This window comes from Lampris incognitus, chromosome 2, assembly GCF_029633865.1.
Source record: "Lampris incognitus isolate fLamInc1 chromosome 2, fLamInc1.hap2, whole genome shotgun sequence".
Taxonomy (NCBI): domain Eukaryota; kingdom Metazoa; phylum Chordata; class Actinopteri; order Lampriformes; family Lampridae; genus Lampris; species Lampris incognitus.
Window position 1 is genome coordinate 6,450,900 of NC_079212.1, and position 23,157 is coordinate 6,474,056.

Sequence of the window (23,157 nt, forward strand, 5' to 3'; positions counted from 1 at the left end):
CAATTTCCTGCCTGTTATTAAAACTGTCAAAGATAACTCGTCCATAAAAAAACCCCAAAACTATAATTGGTGCAAATATGACTGACGCTTTTGATTAAAGCAGAGAACTGCACCATATTTGAGTTAACAGTCAGAATTCACTCGAACCCTGTCCCAGATGGTTATCATGGCTCCCTGTGCCTCCCATCGTGCAGACAACTAAAAGCAGTATTCGCGTCGCTCCCATTTTCTACAGAACGGGCGTTTTTTTGGCTGCTTCCAGAAGCGCTACTTTTTTTTGGTTACGAAATCGCGTTGAGGCTCCAAAACAAAACCAAAAAAAAAAAAAAAAAGCAAAATAACTCCCTATTTCTTTTAATTCCCGGCGTGAAACGAAACGGAAGTACAGGCGCTGAACCGGCGAGGAGGGGGTGTGGGGTGCGTATTTTACAGCGGAGGCGAAATTCGGCAGGGCACCGCTTAACTTGGCGCGCCTGGGAAGGGGGGTTGGTCTCATGCGACGTGGCAACCCGAAGGGAAGGCGAGAAGCCCGTCGGCCGCGGCAGACGGCTCCAGCGCTCGGCGAGACCTGCGGCGGCGGACGACGGGGGGCCAAGCAGGAGGTGAGGCGCTTCTAGAAGCCGCTCTTTTTTCTTTTCGGGGGGTCGCTTTGCCCGCCACCGAAAGTACGTAGTCGTTGTTCCCCCTCCCCCTCCCCGCTCGTTTACGCGGAGGCGTCTAGCGCCCGTCGGGCGCCGTTTTGAGTGTGCGACGCCCGGAGGCTCACGGAGGCGCTAACGTGTAACGTCCGCGGGGCCGGTCAGCGGTGCACCGGGGCGCTGAGTAAAGCAACGGCAGCCCGGGCAAGGCGCTAGCTTGGCGGCGGCTAACGCTGCGGGGGCATCCGCAGATATTGCCTGCACAATAACTGCCCTCCCCCCCCCTCTCTATCTCTATCTCTCTCTTTCCCCCCCCCCTTTTTTTTCGGGTCATATTTTCAGACTTTGCACGCCAGGAAGCACGGGGGGGGGGGGGGTAAAGAAGTGCAGCGAGCCGGATTCGAACCCGCGGTCGCAGCGGACCCAGGCCCGGAGCCCGGCGGAGCGCCTCGCGTGTCGGTATTGTACAACGTAAGTCGGCCCGGGGTGGGGGGGAGGGCAGCCGCGTGTAACGCCCGTTAAGTGGCAGCCGGCCCGGCCCGGCCCGTAACCGGGTAACCCTTAGCACGCTAACGCGGCCCCGCGGCCAGGCGATAGGAGACGCCGAGCCGCCCGAGTGAGTGTGCAGGGCCCCGGTCAGCGGCGCCGCGGGTTCGGATCCGGTCCGGGTCGCTCTTCTTCCCCGTCTCTCCCCTCGCTGCGTTTACCGTCCTGCCGTCGAATGGACGCTCGCCGCGCCGCTAAACGCGTGTGACCTCCGGGGGGTTTGGAAATACGCCGGACTCCCCAACTTTCACTCAAGCGGCGTTCGCTCGTACCGGGGGCCGGGCGATCGAGGCGGTGACGCGGCTTGTCTCCTCCCGAGTGATCCCCAGGTCCGTATTGGCGTTCGGTACCCCATAACGCTGTGGTAGCTGCCCCCCCCCTAGCCATTTTGGGTTAAATTCGCAGGGTTGAGAGGCTGCATGTGTACGTGAATAATAAGTGATGGTGTTATACGTGCACACAGCAGGGGCGACTCTAGGATCAGAGCTTTAGGGGTGCCGAGCACCCAGAGTGATACATTTGGGGGGGGTGGATCAAACCATTTTCGAAGCGTGGGGGGGGTGCTGTATTTTCGTTGTTAAAATATTACGTTTAAACCATATACCGGATATGGTTTTGACATTTCTTCAGCTTATTAAACATGGGCATACAGTAGACAATCTTCAGTTTTAGGGGTGCTGGGGTTCGATTTAGGGGTGCTGCAGCACCCCCAAAAATGGGCTAGAAACGCCTATGGCAGGGGCGATTCTAGGATCAGAGCTTTAGGGGTGCTGAGCAGCCAGAGTGCTGGCCGGCCAGGCAAGATACATTTTGGGGGGGTAGATCAAACCATTTTCGAAGCATGGGGGGGTGCTGTATTTTTGTTGTTTAAAATATTACGTTTAAACCATATACCGGATATGGTTTTGACATTTCTTCAGCTTGTTAAACATGGACATACAGTAGAAAATAACAAATCTCTCCAATTTTAGGGGTGCCGGGGTTCAATTTAGGGGTGCTGCAGCGCCCCCAAAAAATGGGCTAGAAACGCCTATGGTGTACAGTAAGTCAGATAGTCGCCCAACCGCAGTTTAAGGCCCCTGCGCTTAGCCAGCCATGCATGGTTTCCCCTTTCCCATGACAAACCTGCAGAGCTTTCCTCGCCGGTCTGCCCCAAAGTTGGTGAGCGTGCATCCGCGGGTCCGTCACCGTGGGGCGTTCAAAATCACAAATCTCTTCAAGATACGTGTCATCGTGCCGATGTTTAGTGGGGGATGCAAGCGGTGGCAATGAGGTACAACTTGCACGTTTTCAACTAATCAGAACAAGCAACACGCTGATCCAACAAACCAAGGAGGGTCCCGGGGTGTAACGAGACCCATTAGGCCGCTCGCTGCGAGTCTGCCCCCCAAGGAGGAACCACAACGGGTATCTGTCCTGAACGCAAAGGGACGTCTCGGGCCTTCTAGTGGTTTGTAAACAAACAGCCTTGGGATTGAAATGGATCGGAGCCACTTGCTGTATTGCGTGTTTATTCAGTCGGAAACAAGATTACATTTATTTTGTTTTTGTTTTTTGTTGTTGTATAGAAACACGACCCCGTCCCTTCTACGACCTTCTTTCCCGCTTAACTCAGCTATTCGGTTTGGAGCAAACCATTGATCAGCTGTTGCATTGCAGTGCCTGCTTGGCACACGTCTAGAAGTTCGTCATTAATGACTCAAGTGCACCTGGTGTACTGGAAGATTTCAAGCACCCCTCCCTCTTGATAAACACAATGCATCTCCTTGCATGAGCGGCTGGTCCGGTGTCCCTTGTTGACCAGTAAATTGAGTCTGACGTGTCCAAAGGTGTGTTGGCACACAATCCGGGGCTGTGGCATGCGACAGCAGAATCAAAAGGGTGTGTTTGTGTTGCCTAAGTTTCTGTTTCTAGAGGTCCTGCGTCGGAAACGAAATGTAAGCAGGGCCCGGCTGCTGGCCTATAAAATGACTCCAGTTTGCTTAACGTGGTGCAGATCATTCTACGTTTGACAGGGGAGGTTAGGGGGGGGCCAGCCTTAACAAAACTCTCACTGCCCTAGACCCCCTTGTTCTGCAACGCCACCGACAAACCAAGGTGAGAGCGGAAATTGACAAGAAATTTTGACAACCGCGTTGAAACGATGGGTAAAATATCAGTAGCCTACGTGTTTTAATTGAGGAAAGTCCTGGCGTGAATGTACTTTGTTCAAAAACCGAAATCCGTCAGTCTACACTGGCAGACCTGCAGGCTGGGTAAGACGCCTGCCCACCAACTTGCAGCCGGGTTTTATTTAAGGAAATAAGCATGGAGGATGCATGTCCAGAAAGCTCTGAAGAATTTGTAAAGGCATCTGAAACTGTGCTGAGTTGGCCAGTTGCAAGGGCCTGGAACTGAATTTATGACCGTCGGGCTAGCCAGGATTCCCTGCAAATCATTCTGCTAACTGATAGGATATGATATGGACGGATAAAGGTAAGGGTTACGTAATTTTCTGAAAGCGTGTCGAAAGGTGACTGTAGCTGGGAACGGTCTACTGTTTGAACATCCTTAGATTTTAGTTCAAACAAATCCGGCAGACTTGTGTCAATTCTACAAGGCAGCCGACCGGGTCTCTTTATAGAAATACATATGCTAACTGTGTGTATTTGAAATGAATAATGACCGTCATTCCAATCGTTAAGTCTGCAGCTTATAGTGGCACGGGGAATTCTCCAAATTGCCTTAAAACTTTTAGCACCCCTCCCGCTCCTGCAGACTTTAGCAACCCGAGGAGAAAACAGTCGGCCTAGATGCGTTACCAAGAAGGCTGTGTTTTTTTGCAAACTCAAATGCAACGCTGCTGCCAAGCACAATATTGAATGCAGATTGTCCTGAATGGAGTGCCAGATACAGTAATTTATTGAAATCTGTTTTTCATTGTATCTCTCTTTTATGGTCAAAGGAAATGGATTTGAGTTGATGTGCATTATTCCTATTTTCAGTAGTTAAAGTGAACAGTTAACATACACTTTGACATGACCAAGCAGCATGCAAAAAGGTAACGGTTTTTTCCCTATTTACGACCGTCGGATCACGTTTGTGACATTTTGAGTCGGAGGGGGAAAAAAAAAAACTTTAGAGGCTTTACGCATTTGCAAGACACATTTTTTAAATCCCTAATTCATATGACGGCTTATATTCTTTTCTCTCTCTCCCCCCCCCCCCCCTCCAGAGTTTGGTCGACTTTGCGGAGAGCCGGAGTCAACTCTTTTGCCTAAGTGCTGTAGGCCCGATTTGATCCGGCCTCTTCCAACCTTTCTTTCTGCCAGCTGTGAGCCTTTTGTTGGCATCTCGTCTAAGGAAGAAAATCTGGAGAGGAAATTTACTGCACTCAAAATAATCACTGTGGAACCATTTATATTGTGAATCTGAAGTTGGGGGGATCATTCATTACTCGAGGAGCCACACAATCAAAAAGCAGTTGATAACATGGCCAAGAAAAACAGTCAAAAAGGTATGTATTTCATGTATTGATTTTATTTTTTTTTGATGCGAGTACAGATTTGTCGTCGAGTTCAGTAGATCGCCAGCTATCGAGGCTTGCGGAGAAGTGTAGCCTCGTTTTTTGTTTTATTTTGACCAATTTCCTGCAAACGCGAAGCCCAGAATAACGCTACTTTTTGCACAGAGCTTAATGAAATAATTGCAAACTAAATTTGCAAACTCGGCCCGAGGTTTAAAGCGGTCGCAGGAAACGCCGTGAAGTCGGTTATGGAAATTTATGAAGACTTCTGCGTCATAGTTCCGCGTGGGGTTAAGACGCCTACTAAGGAACCTGTCGTTTATCCCCGTAGTGAAGCGGTCGTTTCATCGGTCGACTTTACTTTTACGCTGATGATTCATTTTCAGCTACAGGCTTCTGCTGGTCAGTCTCGGAAGAAAAAAAAAGAGATTTCCTCCAGACATTTGTTAGGCATGCCACATGTTCTTTTCTTTTTTCCTTTTTTTGTTTTTTTTGTTTTCTGAACCTCAGCTGTTTCTCATCTCATCGAGTGTAGCTTGAATGAGATGATCTGCCCCCTTCCTCTGGTGCAAAAAAATAAAAAATAAAGAACGGCTGAGTTGTTCTCGTCTGAAACACACGGGCCATGTTTGGTTGTTACTGGTTTTGAATGTTTATGCAGAGCTTGTGTGTCTCGAATGAATGCCCAGGCGCTGGAAAAATGTCGTGGATTAACGTCGGTTCGTGTACAAGTGCCCTTCATGTCTGGTAAACGGAACGGCTGCACCCACTTTACTGTTTCCACGTAGGCCGGTACCTTCTGAGTGCACTGCGTAGTGTACTGTGATCTGTTGCTTCCTTCTCCACTCACCAGGTTTTAACGCGGCGTTTCTCAACCCAGTCCTCAAGGAACCCCTATCCTGCAGATTTTCATTGTAACCCTGCATAGGTAGCCCTGCTTGTACTTACTCAACCAATCATCTCACAGCACTTAATTATGCAAGGTGTGCAACGTCTGACGAAATTCATTGCTGATTGGTTGAATAGCTACAAACGGGTACCTATTCAGGGTTGCACAGAAAATATGCAGGATAGGGGTTCCTTGAGGACTGGGTTGAGAAACACTGTTTTAACGTCTCTTATGAACGGGACTGCTGGAGACACGCGTGTTAAGTTTTGTCAACTTGTCGTGAAAGTAAATGCGAGACGGGACGTCTCATTCGATGATGTCGATGTTGTCTGCATATTCTCGTTCAGGTGCGGAGACCTGGACGCACAAACGAGAGGGTTCCCGGGCCTCGATGTGCCCGCGTAAAACCACCTTTAATCCCAAGCGTGTCCGCCTCCTCAAAATTAACCCTGTCAAGGAATCCACCTTGCAGTGTCCAGGGGTGACGGTGCATTCTGGGTCATTTGTCTTGATTTTGCAAATAAGACTCGGTGAGGCAAAGCAGAAAATTGATTGTTTTTTTTTGTTTTTTTGTTGACCTTTTCTTCCAGATGCCTCCGGGGTGGTGTTTGACACTCATTCTAAAATGGTCATGTCCCAGGGTGGAACGTTTGAGCGGATGAAGGAGAAGGTAAGGAAAGATGAATCGACTGCTCACAAACTCTCATAAGAAGGCTTTTTAGGCTGGGGGGGGGGGGTGCAGAAAAACAAGAGATTTTTATGACTTCGACAGTCGTTAGTGGTCTAAAACTGAACACGGGGCCTCCTGCAAGAACATTTTCTTTCCACTTTTTTTTTTTTTTATACCGTGTTTCTCGAATTTGTTCTGGCCTGTTCTGAGAGAGGCCAGATTTCACAAAACGTCTTATCCGCCCAAATTTACTGGAGCCCTAATTTTTTTTTTTTTGGGTGCAGCTTGTTTGTGAATTGGATGCATGTGTCAGAGAACCTCTGCGAGCATAATTACCACTTCAAAAAAAAGTCCACATGGACTTAGTGTGCAAAAACAGAAACGCAGTTAGAGGAATCTGAACAGCCAATCAGGTGCTGCCTTTACAGTCGCACACCTCGCCGAAGAAAAAGGATCCAAAAATACATTTAGGAAGATTTGCATTTGTGTGTGACCGGTCCACACCGCTCTTACATTTTTCATCATGCCGACCAACAAATCCAAATAAGAGAAAATTGCCGACTGTCTCAAGATTTCCTATATATTGTTTAATGAGACTGGCGATTGGCCTTCTTGCCACATCCCAAGTTGAACCGTACTGATAATGGGCGTGGGTAATGTGTCTCTGGCCAGGTTGGTAGTTGGACACGGTTGTCTTTTTTTTGGGAGGGGGTATTTTTTCCCCCTTTTTCTCCCCAGTTGTACTTGGTCAATTACCCCACTCTTCTGAGCCGTCCCGGTCCCTGCTCCACCCCCTCTGCCGATCCGGGGAGGGCTGCAGACCACCACATGCCTCCTCCCATACATGTGGAGTCACCAGCCGCTTCTTTTCACCTGACCGTGAGGAGTTTTGCCAGGGGGACGTAGCGCGTGGGAGGGTCACGCTATTCCCTCCAGTTCCCCCTCCCCCCCCCCCGAACAGGTGCCCCGACCGACCAGAGGAGGTGCTAGTGCAGTGACCAGGACACATACCCACATCCGGCTTCCCGCCCGCAGACACGGCCAATTGAGTCTGTAGGGACGTCCGACCAAGCCGGAGGTAACACGGGGATTCGAACCGGCGAGCCACGTGTTGGTAGGCAACAGAATATGCAACCCAGACACCCCCGGTTGTCATTTTTGAAATGCATTGTTATCGGGTGTGTGAGTGTTTCGCACCACTTCAGTTTCCTAGTGAGCTTGATTTTTGGCATCGCCAGAGGTGATTTTTTTTTTTCAGGTTTCTTAGTTATTCTAGTCATCAGAATCAGAATACTTTATTCATCCTTGGGGGGGAAACTGGGTAACGGGTTGATACATCGGAGGCCTGGCATCTTTCCTTTTGATTTCTCACAATTATTTGGACTGATCCATACCTCCATCAGCCTCCCAGTGGGTTGGATAATTTGGCATTAAGAGACATTGAAGGTCATGGGAATGACCACATTCGTGAGAAGTGCAATACCAGTCACTTCCAGCTGTGTGATCCTCCCACACGTTATGTCCCGGTGAAACTCCTCACTGCAGGGCAAAAGAAGCAGCTGGCGACTCCACATATATGGGAGGAGGCATGTGGTAATCTGCAGCCCACCCCGGATCGGCAGAGGGGGTGGAGCAGCGATCGGGGTGGCTAAGAGAACAGGGTGATGGGCCAGGTACAACTGGGGAGAAGGGGGAAGAAAATTGGCTGCAAATCGACAAATGTAAAATAGGAATCTTGGAGTCCTGTTCTGTGTCAATAGTTGTTACCCAGCAGCCATATCAACATGTACCCTGGCTCTGCCAAATGACAGAGGCTAAGCAGGTATGGGCTTGGCTAGTACTTGGATGGGAGACCTGGAAAACTGAGTTGCTGCAGCCCTCCCCGGATCGGCAGAGGGGGTGGAGCAGAGACCGGGACAGCTGGGAAGAGTGGGGTAATTGGCCAGATACAATTTGCGGAGGGGAAGGGGGGAAAAAAAATATGGAGCCTCCACATCAGCAGTAACACCGCGAGTATCTGCAGCGCTCCTTCCCTTTCTCAACTTTGAAAAAGACTGTAAAGCCACATCTGAAGGGTGGAGGTTTGTGATACGACAGATAAAGGGGAAGTTGTTGAAGCCGCACATTTCAGTTTTTTCACTCCTAAAGAACCTGTTCCAAAGGTATTACAGAAAAAGTGGGCCACTTCAGTGGTTACAATGGTAGTAGAGTGTTTTTATTGATTTTTTTTTTTGTAGTCTTTAAGTACATTTTCAGATACATTTAAGTGAAAACCGCCGACTGAATCGCCGTGATACATCACTGAGTTTCAAATGGAAACTGCTCTGAGGTATGAACATCTGTCTACGCAACGGTGACGTAGGGAAGTTATTTTTTGCACTTGAGGTGCTGCTACGTGGCCGCTTCCCCCTTCCTCAATTTTTTTTCTCCCTCCCCAAAAGAAAACCGCTCATGAGACGCCACACTTGCTTGTTGGCTTGCTTCCTTTATTAGTACAAAGACGGTATTGGGTTATTAATGCATCCTCGAGGCGCATGTTTTAAAGAGTACGAGCGTCTGTGGTTGTTATTCAAGGTGATGTCGTATGGATGACCCTCACGCAGAACCTGTTTCTCCTCCACTTCTTATTTTTTTCCAGATCAGCGCCGTCAGGGCAGTCGTCCCCAACAAAAGCAACAATGAGATTGTTCTGGTGTTGCAGCATTTTGAGAATTGTGTCGACAAGGCGGTCCAAGCATTCTTAGAAGGTACGGGGACGTCACTGTTTGATCCGCAGACCTAAAGCCATTACGTAGACCACAGAGACTCCACTTGCACCATTGCTGAGATTTGTAGGGTCGGCATTGGAAGTAGTGTTGCATGTTTGTAAAACTGCATTGGATCGGACACTGTAAACACTAGGATTTTTATTTTCCAATGATTCGACGGAGCGGGCCATTTCAATTATGCAAGTGTTGGTAAATGCAATTTCCCTTATTCATCCCTCTTTCACAGCGTATTGCCGGATAATTTCTTGGAGTACGTTGCTTCCTTGCACATTTAATTAGATCTGAGCCGTTGGCCTGCAGCGCCTCATGTTTCCTCGTGTGACACTGAACATTCTTTCTTTCTTTTCCTTATCTGTCCTCTGTCATTCATAGATTCAACAATGATTTTTTTTTCAGCTCTGAACCCAGCCCTCCGTATTTAATTATGGTATGAGCAGGCAGTCCCTCTTACATTGACACTGCTCTGGTCTTTATTTAGCTGCGCTGAAGTGACACTGAGGCGATGACAGGCTTGTAAATTGGGTACAATAAACGAATGGTAACGACCGTCATCTGAAGTATGTCGTCAGTCAGACACAATGCTCTTCATGGTGGTTTGTTTTGCGTCACAGGCAGCGCGGTGGAGATCCTGAAGGAGTGGAATGTGACTGGCAAAAAGAAGGTGACGTGTAAAGCCTTGTCCTTTGTTTCGGTTTCTGCCCTAGTTCAAAGACGTGTGTCATCTGAACTGGAATGTTCCTTGGGTGTTGTAGTTAATTACTTTTTGTTTGCTTTGACTGAGATGTCAACAGTACAAGTCTCCAAAATGTAACTGCAGGGTTTTTCTTCAGTTTACTGGTAGTCTTATCTTGATAACTTCCGTGTTCAGCCCAAGAAGAAAAAGAAGCCCAAGCCCCAGCCGGAGCCGGAGCCGGAGGCCACGGCGCCGCCGGCAACGCCGCCTGCGGAGAACAAGGAGGAGGTGAACGGTTTTCACGCCAACGGGTCTGCGTTGGACGGAGAGTCTCTGGATTCTCTGAGCGAACAGTTGGACTCGGCCTCCCTGGACGCGGTGGAGCTGGACTCTGAAGCGGCCATATCGGAAACGACAGGTAATCGCAGAACCCCAGGCATTAAAGCAAAAACACAAATCTTTTTCTCAGGCCAAGTTCTATGCATATTTGGCACATATATTTTTAATTTATCTTATAACACCCGACAAAACAATGTTTTTGTTATAAGTGAGCCGTTTCTCACTTAACATACAAAAAAAACCAAAACTAAGGGCCGGCCTCTGGAAGGCTTAGGCACTGTGGGGGGGGGGGGGGGCATTGTGTATTGTGAAAATATAAATTTTCGCATAATTTTGGACTGTTGTCATTACAATATTTATAAAAACAACACAGGTTGTTGTTTTCCACAGTACAGTCAGACATTAGCATGTGGAAAAGCGAAAGTTATGCTAACTGATGAAGTACGCGCTACGTCCTGAAGTAATGCTTCACCTTTTTGTGAGTGATCACACTGTGCACCGTACAAAGTAACATCGGTGGACGGCCGGGTAGCGTAGGGTCTATTCCGTTGCCTACCAACACGGGGATCGCTAATTCGAATCCCCGTGTTACCTCCGGCTCGGTCGGGCGTCCCTACAGGCACAATTGGCCGTGTCTGCAGGTGGGAAGCCGGATGTCCTGGTCGCTGCACTAGCGCCTCCTCTGGTCGGTCGGGGAGCCTGTTCGGCGGGGAGAGGGAACTGGGGGGAATAGCGTGATCTTCCCACACGCTACGTCCCCCTGGTGAAACTCCTCACTGTCAGGTGAAAGGAAGCGGCTGGTGACTCCACATGTATGGGAGGAGGCATGTGGTAGCCTGCAGCCCTCCCCGGATCGGCAGAGGGGGAGGAGCAGAGACCGGGACGGCTCGAAAGAGTGGGATAATTGGCCGGATACAATTGGGGAGAAAAAGGGGGGGGCAGTTCTGTTGGGTCGGACGTCAGCAGCCAGCTCACTTTCCCAGTAGCCGCTAGTCATCTGACAAGTTCCTATAGCGGGTCGACTCCTCTCTCACTCCTCTTGTCTAATTGTTTTCCTTGACGTTTAACATTTTTCAGAATGTCTTTTTGAGCACGTCGTTCATGTCGGTCATGGCGAGGCTTCAGAATTAAACGGAGACCGAAATAACCGGCGAAAACCGCTCATGGCAGCTTAAAATCAAGAAGTCCTCACTTCAGTGCTGGTTGACGGCACATGCTGATCTTCCTCTTCACAGGTGCAGAAGCGGAGAGTCAAGTTGCCGCCCCCAGCCCCATCTCCCAGCAGGGCAGCAGGAATCACCGGGGCCCCAGGGGCAACAAGACACGCCACAGGCCAGTCTCCAACTCCCATCCCCCTGCATCTTCCACAGCACCCAACGCCACCGAGCTGCAAGGGTCATCAGGAATCAAGAAGACGGGTTAGACACCATACACATCCCAAATACCCAGTAGTGCATGTAGCTTTGTCTTTCAGTTTTTCCCATTGAGTTGGTCCTTTCAGCTGATAACCGAGCATCCCGAGAAATGCGGGTATCTTTTTAGACATCTCGTCTCTAATGTCTGCCCCTCAGCGCCCAATATTGACCGCTCCGTGAAAGATCTGCAGAGGTGCACCGCCTCGCTCACCCGCTACAGGATGGTGGTCAAAGATGAGATGGACTCCTCAATCAAAAGGATGAAGCAAACGTTTGCTGAGCTCCAGAGCTGGTACTCTTCCCCCCCCCCACATTTCCAAATCTGTCCAATTGTACCATCTGAAATATTAAGTCCTGGTTGGACTTGGAATGGCGAGGCGCAATGGAAACAAAGCGAATTTGTCAGATTCCCTGGTAGTCCATGGAATGCCTAAACATTTTCCACGAGGTTTAACAGCCTACATTGATAAGATAATAGGAAATGTATCAGAGAATCTGAGTTAATGTTTCTTGCCTTGGCTCTACATGATGAGTGTAGCACTTTGTGAGTCTTGCAGAATGTGCTGTATTTAAGCTGCAGGTAGCTCAGAGTTGTGGATATGGGCTGTTCTGCTTAGTCATTGTGTCAGTCTGCTTTTCTGGCGTGCACCATGTTGTTTTGGTTAATCATCTCTCCCTGTAATATTTTGGATAAGTGCTAATCAATGGGATTCGACCGCAGTCACAGTGTAAAGTCAAAGTGCAAAATCTAACTCCTTATCTTGGATAAGTAAAAGACCTGTCTTTGTCCCCACCCCATTCTCTCTCTCTCTCCCTTTCTCTTTTCTCACGCTCACTCTTTTCTCTCTCTCTCTCTCCTCTCTTTTCTCCTCTTCTCTCTTCTCTCGTTCTCTTCTCTCTTCTCTCGCTCTCTCTTTTCTCCTCTCCTTGCTTGCTCTCTCTCCTCTCTCTGTCTCGCTCTCTCTTCTCTTCTCTCCTCTCTCTCTCTCTCTCTCTCTCTCTCTCTCTCTCTCTCTCTCTCTCTCTCTCTGTCCCCCCCCCACAGTCTAATGGACAGAGAAGTAACTCTACTGGCTGAAATGGACAAAGTCAAAGCGGAGGCCAGTGAGTACAATGTTTTCAAGTGTTTGGACTGAACCAAATCCTGTAAAACACACACCGGCTCGCGGGTCACATGGAGAATCTGACCTATATCACTTCCAAGGTGTAGTTAAATAGACTTAACATGGGAGGCCAAGAACAAACTTCCCTCGGGGCACTGCTATACCTTGAGCATACCTTTCCGTGTGTAACATGACGGAGCAAGACTACATATTTGTACAAGTAGGCCATTCTGCCCCCCCCCCCCCAGTGTAGAGTGGTGTGTGTTCTAGGCCTGGAAAAAGTGAATAGTGTCAGGTGTCAGGGGAGAGTCAATGCTGTCTTTGTGCAAGGTGTGTGTGGGGAATCGGGGGTGGGAGACAGAGGGAACTCTCCGGCAGTCCTCTGACATTACAAAAGCCAGCATTCCTCCAGATTTACCAGCCTCCTCGGCTAATCTCTTCCCCTGCTGTACATCTGTTGGAATGGCTTCTTCCCCCTTTTCTGTTTCTGTACCTACGACTCTCCGGTAAGAGCGTTTTCTGTGAGCCTACTGACTCCCCGTCGCAACTGACCTGCCAGTAAATTCCTGCAGCGTGGGACTATGCTACTGCTGAGCTGTGATTTATCCGTCTACCTATTTATCTGTTTAGATGTGCAATGACCTGACGTGTCTACCGTTACGCCGCCAGCCGATGGCTGGTTTGAGAGCACACTTGTCTACGTCTGATAAATCCCGATAAAGACACATGTCTTAATAGTTTTGGATAATGTTTGAGCCATGTACCTCTTGGTATGTATGTAAAATAGCCGACATGCAGCGACCTCCACAAGTCTGTAGATCTTTATGACTGCCAAATGTCTTTGAGAGGAGAAGACACCATATTAGTTACGGTTTCACATCCGTTTGCAGAAAATGGTTATTTTAACCTTTATATCACTCAGACGCTTGTCTTCCGCAACTTCTTTTGACAACCTGTGTACTTTGTACTTCACCAAAGTAGTTTCAGGTCAAGCTTGGCTCGGTTTTTCTACTGTAGATGTCACTGAAACGCGGAAAGGCCGTCTGGAAATGACTATTTAGAGTCTGTTGGGTTTTTTTTTTTTCAGACTTAGAAAGGCAGCGGTCATTTTGGCTACATGTTGCATCGCCTCACTGCTGAAAGCAAACACTTTCTGAACCTTTTCAGAATGTGCAGACCATCTACAGTCCTCTTTTACCTGTAGCTGAGATGTCGGTCTGCTCTTTTGAAACTGTCGCTTTTCATTTATGCCCCGTTCAGTCTGAACAGAGTTTGAAACCCTGAGAAGGTCACACTTTGCAATTGCTTTTCAGTGGCCATCCTGGATGGCCGTCAGAAGAGAGCAGAGGAGCTCAGACGGCTCACAGACAAGTCTGCGACCATGTCTGAGGACCAGTTGACTGAACTAAGGGCGGACATTAAGGTAAGGTCACAGTCAGAGTCATTTTGCAGCATTAAAGGAAGGCTGAGATTAATGTTATTTTTCACTTCGTCCCAGTTGACGGACGGAAAGAAAGACTGGTGTTCACTTTTAAACTAAAAGCCTGTTTGTAATGGGGATATCAGTCGTTGGGTTGCAGTTTACTCCGGTGTGTTTGACGTGCGGCGCATGCGTTTCCGCAGGTTAAATGTGCTGGCCACTGACCTCGGTTCTCTCTTGCAGCACTTTGTGAGTGAACGTAAATATGACGAGGATCTCGGGAAAGCTGTGAGGTTTACATTTGAGCTTGAACCACTGAAGACGAGCATCGCAGGCTTCGGATCAGGTACGGCGGCTCTACTGACTCTCTGCTCGTGGGTCCTGCAATAAAACATTGTAGAATACCTCCCTTCCAAGGGTTTCAGCCCAAATCAAATCTGAAAGTGAACTGCTAACTGAAAATAAACCATTTCTACCATCAAAATCTCAACACAAGTGTGAAGGGAAATGTATGAAGTCCGACTACTGAGTTGATCCAAACTGCTCTGCACCCTGCCACCGGCAAGACGGCTAGTATATCTATCACCTGCAGTTTTATCATCAGTAAACAACTTTTCTTCAGCACGTTTTGTACATTAAAATGCGAATCAGTGCACTTTACACCATATCAGAGTGGATGGATAAGAAGTAGGTGATGATGAAAATAAAGTTTCCTTTTTGTGGCGCAGCATTTACGAGATGCAACCTACTTTTTGTTTTCAGCGTCGTGAATTGTCCAGCGCTCCTTTATAATTTTTTCCAGACAAGTTTGTGCCGCAGCGGTGCGTCTCTATAGTGTCACTTCAGATGACTGACGTCACTGCTAGGGGAGGAACTCTTGCTTCATGACTGGTGGCAGGTGTCCCAGAACTGCAAGTAGGAGAGAGGATGCTGTGAGTGATTTGCTTCATTGCGTGTTTTACAGTTTACCACCCGCGGACCGGCTATTCGGATCGCTCTCGCTGCAGTTCCACTTCCTCCTCCGTCGCCAGCCCAGGGCTGCTGGAAACCCCTTCCACCACCCAACCGCCAAGTGCAAGCAGCGAACACCGCCCTCCACCAGCCAAGCAGGTCAGCCGCACAAGTGCAGCGCGTCGGACATTTAAACCACACAGCAGCCTGACGGTTTGCAGGAGCAGATTTTCAGGATGTGGAAGCGGGGCAGGCTAAGCTAACTGCTAGCCCACGCAGACCGGCGGTTCTGACAGTCCTCTTGGCTGCCATTCATTCCCTTGGACAGTGATTTTTTTTGTGTAGTTTGGATATATGGGTTGTTGGATATGTGTTGTTGTGTTCCTGATTCATGATGGGCACATGCATTTATTTTTTTGGTTTCTCCTGCGGTGCTAACCGTTTGATTTCTCTCCCTGTTTCAGATTTTCCAAGGCAACAGGCGTACTTTCCAAGGACAGGGCTATCACTCCGGTGGCCCGCGGTATAACGGCGGCTCATACCACGACCGGAACCCCGCCCGCTCCACTTACCGCTCGCAGGGTAACGGGAGTCAGGGCGACGGCCAAGGCCCCTCCGGCCCCTCCTCGCAGCACTCGGGCAACTCACGAGGTCCCTCCCACGCCTCAAACGCCAGCCGCCAAGACCGACCCTCTCATAACGGGCTGCCCCAAAGGCCTCCGCGGACGCCGTGCCCTTGACAGCGGAAAATCCCCGGCTCCGTCGAACCCCCGTCTACTAACCCCTTGCACTCCCCCTCCCGGTACCCGCAGCCCCCCCCCCCCAAGCCCACTAACTACTTTCGATGAAGAATAGAATAAGTTTACATATTTTTTTGTCTGTTGAGCTATAATGTCGCCTCCGCGTCGGTCCATTCATCCTCCAGACTTGAAACGCTCTCGCCAAGCTGTCATTTCCTCTTCCTCTTCTTCACGGCATTACTTTCCTAGCGCATCTCTCCCGTCCCTGACGGACCGGTAGCGTGTATTCCTCCACCTCCATCGTGGTAGAGATGTCATAACCACGCTACTGTCCCGTCTTCTGCCCGTTTCTCTTGCTTCGTAGAAACCGGTCCATCGGTCTGAAGTTGTGTTTTCTGCCCAGAGACTGACGGTGTGGTTACTTCTGTGTGGTTTGTGCGTCGTTTAAGTTAAGTTTCTGAATGCTTTTCCATCTGCGCTGGGCTTCGCATTGGCTCCGAGGTGCACTCTTCACCGCCGTTCGCTCTTTCCTAACCCCCTAGTAATAGTCATGGCTGCCGTGCAAGGTACATCGGGGAGAAGTGCACCGGTAGTTATAGCTGAAGTGTTTCGTTTTTCCTCTGACGTCAACACAGCAGACACGCAATCCACACTACAGACGATCGTGTATCTTTTTTTCTTTCTTTCTGTTTTTTTTTTTCAAATAAATGAAGAAGCAAACATATCAAAAACCTCCATTATGGCTGCTACGGTGGAAGGTTGGAGCGTGGAGATTATCCCCTCATGTGACCCGGTAGCGCGGCGGCGTGCCGCCGGCCGGGGGTCGTTTTGTCACACGGTTGTTCTGGCTCGTCGTCGTCGTCGTCGTCGTAAACGTTAATTGAGGGCTCGATCTCTTTGTAGAATACTACCAAATGACAACAGCTTGTCGTTTTTATCTCTTGTGCAGAACATTTAGGGAAAGGAATTTATACTACGCGCTCTTGTTCTGTTTTTTTGTTTTCTTTTAATTTTGTGTTCCGTTGTGTTGTCATGTGCACAAAAACAGTTTATGCCTTTAGTCACACACGAGCTTCACTTTTTGCCTTTCTGAAATCATGGATGTCGGCACCGCAACAGCCATCTGGACGGCCGGTACTGTCGGAGCAGCCGCGTGGCATCACGTGACACGCGGCTGAGCAGTAAGGTGTCAGGTGCTTTGCCCCCCCTCCCCCTCCCCCTCCCCCCCCCCTTATTATCAGTGTTTACCGTTTGTCCAACGTCCCGCAAGCAAAATCTGGTTGAACCGATGACCCGCCTTCCTCGGGCGGCGTAGATTTCGGTTGTGTGCCACGGCCGCCGCCGGGTCTCGGATGCGTGGAGGCTGAGGCCGGGTCCACGTCTCGTGTCGCAGTGTGTGAAGAGACGGCTGGGGGGGGGGGCGGATCCCTCTGCTGAGCCTCAACACGGGGCCCGCTTGCAGAGCCACCCTGCTATTCAAGGACAGGGACTCCTCATGTAGCCTCGCCTCCTTAGTCCCTTATGTGTGTGTTGACATGTTCCCTATGTGTGTGTTTGTGTTCCTTAATTCCTTGTGTGTGTGTGCGCGCGAATCTGCAAGGCTGTAGTATAAAATCGGTCATTAACAATATTGCTGCATCTTAGTGTTGAGTTGTGTTTTTTTTGTTTTTCTATGGGAGGACTACAGCTGGGAACCGGCGAATGGCGGTGGCCAGGTTTGAGCGAATGGCGGTTGGCCAGGTTTGAGCGAATGGCGGTGGCCAGGTTTGAGCGAATGGCGGTGGGCCAGGTTTGAGCGAATGGCGGTGGCCAGGTTTGAGCGAATGGCGGTGGGCCAGGTTTGAGCGAATGGCGGTTGGCCAGGTTTGAGCGAATGGCGGTTGGCCAGGTTTGAGCGAATGGCGGTGGCCAGGTTTGAGCGAATGGCGGTGGGCCAGGTTTGAGCGAATGGCGGTGGCCAGGTTTGAGCGAATGGCGGTGGCCAGGTTTGAGCGAATGGCGGTTGGCCAGGTTTGAGCGAATGGCGGTGGGCCAGGTTTGAGCGAATGGCGGTGGGCCAGGTTTGAGCGAATGGCGGTGGCCAGGTTTGAGCGAATGGCGGTGGCCAGGTTTGAGCGAATGGCGGTGGGCCAGGTTTGAGCGAATGGCGGGTGGCCAGGTTTGAGCGAATGGCGGTGGCCAGGTTTGAGCGAATGGCGGTTGGCCAGCTTTGAGCGAATGGCGGTGGCCAGGTTTGAGCGAATGGCGGTGGCCAGGTTTGAGCGAATGGCGGTGGCCAGGTTTGAGCGAATGGCGGTGGGCCAGCTTTGAGCGAATGGCGGTGGGCCAGGTTTGAGCGAATGGCGGTGGGCCAGCTTTGAGCGAATGGCGGTTGGCCAGGCTTGAGCGGTGGGCGGGTTCGAGTTCACCCTCTTCCCACCGGTTTCCTCGCAGCTTTGTCGGCTGTAGTAACCTGTGTGTTAACGTTTGTGGAAGTTGTCCCGGTCGGAGGACTCCGCCGGAGGCGGGCGCTCGTTCCGGTTCCCGTGTCGCCGCATTTGATGAAACGCCGCAGTAGCACGAGCCGCTTTAGTCGCCTGTTCACCGACTTGAAACGGGCAGAGTACAAAACCTGGTCCGCTAGCCTGCCGCGTGTGCCGGCTCGTGTAGTTGAGGAGCTGGTTGTAGTACCCTGTTTTTTTTTTTTTTTCCTGAAGTTGGGGGGGTGGGGTGGGGTTATAAAATATGATGGGGTTTTGTTTTTTTGTTTTTCCCTTTCCCTCCGCTTACTACGGTAGGCTCCAGCTGCCCGTGCAGCAGGAAGTCGTCGTCGCTGAACGGGAAAGCGGCGGAGGATGTTCTCCATCTCAGTACACTATGAGCAGAGGTGCTGGATTCGTTGGATCGAGACTTGAAGCGAGCAGCGTTCTCATAGGAACCCGTTTCCCTCATCCTCTTGTTTTTCACATTCCAAACTAAAGGAATATTGGGTCGTCGCCAAAGATTTATTTTGTCCTTTTCCAAGTTGCTGCCTTCTTTTCCTTTTCCTCCTGCCTGTAAGGATTTGGTTTTCTAAGAGGGGGGAAAAACACACACACACACACATGAGAGAGAGACACACACACATAAACAGACACACACACATACACCGACCCCCCACTTTTCTTTCCCATGTTCTGAGTCCCTGCTGTATATATGTGTACGTAGCTCAGTTTTGTGCGTGGTGTTCATGTCAGGCCTTCGGTTTGTGCGGCTCTTCAAGTCCAACACACCTTACTGTCCACGTCTCGAGACGACTTGTAAACTTAAGTGCCTTTTCTTGTCCCCCCCCCTCCTCCTCCTCCTCCCCCCATTCAGTTCATCGACATCGCCGAGTATGGACCAAAGACATCCAACCCCGTCCCCCCCCCCCCCATCACCCCTTTCTCTCTCGTTCTCACTCACTGAATGGCACACTTTTCATTTACTCTGAATTAAACAGTTTGCAATACTTTGACGGTGTGCTGTTGTCTGTTGTCGTTTTTCCGTGCTCCCGCCGGCGGTACGTGTCGGCAGGGAGTGTTCGCCGGGCGGAGGAGGAGGAGGAGGAGGAGGAGGATGGTGATGTGGAGGAGGAGGAGGATGGTGGTGATGTGGAGGTTGGCCACCGTCCCAAGTGTGTGCAGAGTTTCCAGTAGGTTTCTCTTACCGAGAAGAGACGTGACTTTCAGTTTCGTTTGTGGAGAAACTGAAAGAGCCCACTGGCTAATGTTACAGGGTTCACCACCCCAGCTGCAGGGCACACCCTCCACCTTCTGGACACCCTCCACCTTCTGAACACCCTCCACCTTCTGAACACCCTCCACCTTCTGAATACCCTCCACCTTCTAATATCACAGGCTCAAAACCCGAGCTGCAGGGCACACCCTCCACCTTCTAAATACCCTCCACCTTCTGAACACCCTCCACCTTCTGAACACCCTCCACCTTCTAATATCACAGGCTCAAAACCCGAGCTGCAGGGCACACCCTCCACCTTCTAAATACCCTCCACCTTCTGAACACCCTCCACCTTCTGAACACCCTCCACCTTCTAATATCACAGGCTCACAACCCGAGCTGCAGGGCACACCCTCCACCTTCTGAACACCCTCCACCTTCTGAATACCCTCCACCTTCTAATATCACAGGCTCACAACCCCAGCTGCAGAGCACACCCTCCACCTTCTGAACACCCTCCACCTTCTAATATCACAGGCTCAACCTGAGCTGCAGAGCACACCCTCCACCTTCTGAACACCCTCCACCTTCTAATATCGCAGGCTCACAACCCCAGCTGCAGAGCACACCCTCCACCTTCTGAACACCCTCCACCTTCTAAATACCCTCCACCTTCTAATATCACAGGCTCACAACCCCAGCTGCAGAGCACACCCTCCACCTTCTAAACACCCTCCACCTTGTAAATACCCTCCACCTTCTAAACACCCTCCACCTTCTAATATCGCAGGCTCACAACCCCAGCTGCAGAGCACATCCTCCACCTTCTGAACACCCTCCACCTTCTAATATCGCAGGCTCACAACCCGAGCTGCAGAGCACACCCTCCACCTTCTAAACACCCTCCACCTTCTAATATCACAGGCTCACAACCCCAGCTGCAGAGCACACCCTCCACCTTCTGAACACCCTCCACCTTCTAATATCGCAGGCTCACAACCCGAGCTGCAGAGCACACCCTCCACCTTCTGAACACCCTCCACCTTCTAATATCGCAGGCTCACAACCCGAGCTGCAGAGCACACCCTCCACCTTCTAAACACCCTCCACCTTCTAATATCACAGGCTCACAACCCCAGCTGCAGGGCACACCCTCCACCTTCTAATATTGCAGGCTCACAACCCCAGCTGCAGGGCACACCCTCCACCTTCTGAACACCCTCCACCTTCTAATATCGCAGGCTCACAACCCCAGCTGCAGGGCACACCCTCCACCTTCTAATATCGCAGGCTCACAACCCAAACTGCAGAGCACACCCTCCACCTTCTAATATCTCAGGCTCACAACCCGAGCTGCAGGGCACACCCTCCACCTTCTGAACACTCTCCACCTTCTAATATCACAGGCTCACAACCCCAGCTGCAGAGCACACCCTCCACCTTCTAATATCGCAGGCTCACAACCCGAGCTGCAGAGCACACCCTCCACCTTCTAAACACCCTCCACCTTCAAATATCGCAGGCTCACAACCCGAGCTGCAGAGCACACCCTCCACCTTCTAAACATCCTCCACCTTCTAATATCACAGGCTCACAACCTGAGCTGCAGAGCACACCCTCCACCTTCTAATATCGCAGGCTCACAACCCCAGCTGCAGGGCACACCCTCCACCTTCTGAACACCCTCCACCTTCTAATATTGCAGGCTCACAACCCGAGCTGCAGAGCACACCCTCCATCTTCTGAACACCCTCCACCTTCTAATATCACAGGCTCACAACCCGAGCTGCAGGGCACACCCTCCACCTTCTGAACACCCTCCACCTTCTAATATCGCAGGCTCACAACCCGAGCTGCAGAGCACACCCTCCACCTTCTAAACACCCTCCACCTTCTAATATCGCAGGCTCACAACCTGAGCTGCAGAGCACACCCTCCACCTTCTAAACACCCTCCACCTTCTAATATCGCAGGCTCACAACCTGAGCTGCAGAGCACACCCTCCACCTTCTAAACACCCTCCACCTTCTAATATTGCAGGCTCACAACCCCAGCTGCAGAGCACACCCTCCACCTTCTAAACACTCTCCACCTTCAAATATCGCAGGCTCACAACCCGAGCTGCAGAGCACACCCTCCACCTTATAAACACCCTCCACCTTCTAATATCGCAGGCTCACAACCCGAGCTGCAGAGCACACCCTCCACCTTCTAAACACCCTCCACCTTCTAATATCGCAGGCTCACAACCCCAGCTGCAGAGCATACCCTCCAGCTTCTAAACACCCTCCACCTTCTAATATCGCAGGCTCACAACCTGAGCTGCAGAGCACACCCTCCAGCTTCTAAACACCCTCCACCTTCAAATATCGCAGGCTCACAACCCGAGCTGCAGAGCACACCCTCCACCTTCTAAACACCCTCCACCTTCTAATATCGCAGGCTCACAACCTGAGCTGCAGAGCACACCCTCCACCTTCTAAACACCCTCCACCTTCAAATATCGCAGGCTCACAACCCGAGCTGCAGAGCACACCCTCCACCTTCTAAACATCCTCCACCTTCTAATATCGCAGGCTCACAACCCGAGCTGCAGAGCACACCCTCCACCTTCTAAACACCCTCCACCTTCTAATATCGCAGGCTCACAACCCGAGCTGCAGAGCACACCCTCCACCTTCTAAACACCCTCCACCTTCTAATATCGCAGGCTCACAACCTGAGCTGCAGAGCACACCCTCCACCTTCTAAACACCCTCCACCTTCAAATATCGCAGGCTCACAACCCGAGCTGCAGAGCACACCCTCCACCTTCTAAACATCCTCCACCTTCTAATATCGCAGGCTCACAACCCGAGCTGCAGAGCACGACCTCCACCTTCTAAACACCCTCCACCTTTTAAATACCCTCCACCTTCTCATATCGCAGGCTCACAACCCGAGCTGCAGAGCACACCCTCCACCTTCTAAACACCCTCCACCTTCTAATATCGCAGGCTCACAACCCGAGCTGCAGAGCACACCCTCCACCTTCTAAACACCCTCCATCTTCTAATATCGCAGGCTCACAACCCGAGCTGCAGAGCACACCCTCCACCTTCTAAACACCCTCCATCTTCTAATATCGCAGGCTCACAACCCGAGCTGCAGAGCACACCCTCCACCTTCTAAACACCCTCCACCTTCTAATATCGCAGGCTCACAACCCGAGCTGCAGAGCACACCCTCCACCTTCTAAACACCCTCCACCTTCTAAACACCCTCCACCTTCTAATATCACAGGCTCACAACCTGAGCTGCAGAGCACACCCTCCACCTTCTCATATCGCAGGCTCACAACCCGAGCTGCAGAGCACACCCTCCACCTTCTAAACACCCTCCACCTTCTAATATCGCAGGCTCACAACCCGAGCTGCAGAGCACACCCTCCACCTTCTAAACACCCTCCATCTTCTAATATCGCAGGCTCACAACCCGAGCTGCAGAGCACACCCTCCACCTTCTAAACACCCTCCATCTTCTAATATCGCAGGCTCACAACCCGAGCTGCAGAGCACACCCTCCACCTTCTAAACACCCTCCACCTTCTAATATCGCAGGCTCACAACCCGAGCTGCAGAGCACACCCTCCACCTTCTAAACACCCTCCACCTTCAAATATCGCAGGCTCACAACCCGAGCTGCAGAGCACACCCTCCACCTTCTAAACACCCTCCACCTTCTAATATCGCAGGCTCACAACCCGAGCTGCAGAGCACGACCTCCACCTTCTAAACACCCTCCACCTTCTAATATCACAGGCTCACAACCCCAGCTGCAGAG

General features: G+C 50.7%; 1 protein-coding gene across 1 annotated transcript; it reads left to right on the forward strand.

The window, feature by feature from the left end:
* Window positions 1–452: 452 nt before the first annotated feature.
* spats2 (spermatogenesis associated serine rich 2) lies at window positions 453–15,769 on the forward strand. Its single transcript, XM_056274482.1, has 13 exons — window positions 453–602; window positions 4,399–4,680; window positions 6,169–6,248; window positions 8,887–8,995; window positions 9,628–9,677; window positions 9,885–10,107; window positions 11,264–11,446; window positions 11,600–11,735; window positions 12,489–12,547; window positions 13,860–13,969; window positions 14,210–14,312; window positions 14,931–15,076; window positions 15,382–15,769. Exons 2-13 carry the CDS (start codon window positions 4,656–4,658, stop codon window positions 15,655–15,657), a joined length of 1,500 nt encoding a protein of 499 aa, XP_056130457.1. The 5' UTR covers window positions 453–602; window positions 4,399–4,655; the 3' UTR covers window positions 15,658–15,769.
* The last annotated feature ends 7,388 nt before the right edge of the window (window positions 15,770–23,157 follow it).

Excerpts from the sequence above, each read along its gene's own strand:
- spats2 (XM_056274482.1), top strand. The coding sequence starts at position 4,656 with ATGGCCAAGAAAAACAGTCAAAAAG. Across the intron at positions 4,681-6,168 it reads CAAGAAAAACAGTCAAAAAG|ATGCCTCCGGGGTGGTGTTT; the intron begins GTATGTATTTCA and ends CTTTTCTTCCAG. Across the intron at positions 10,108-11,263 it reads GGCCATATCGGAAACGACAG|GTGCAGAAGCGGAGAGTCAA; the intron begins GTAATCGCAGAA and ends TCCTCTTCACAG.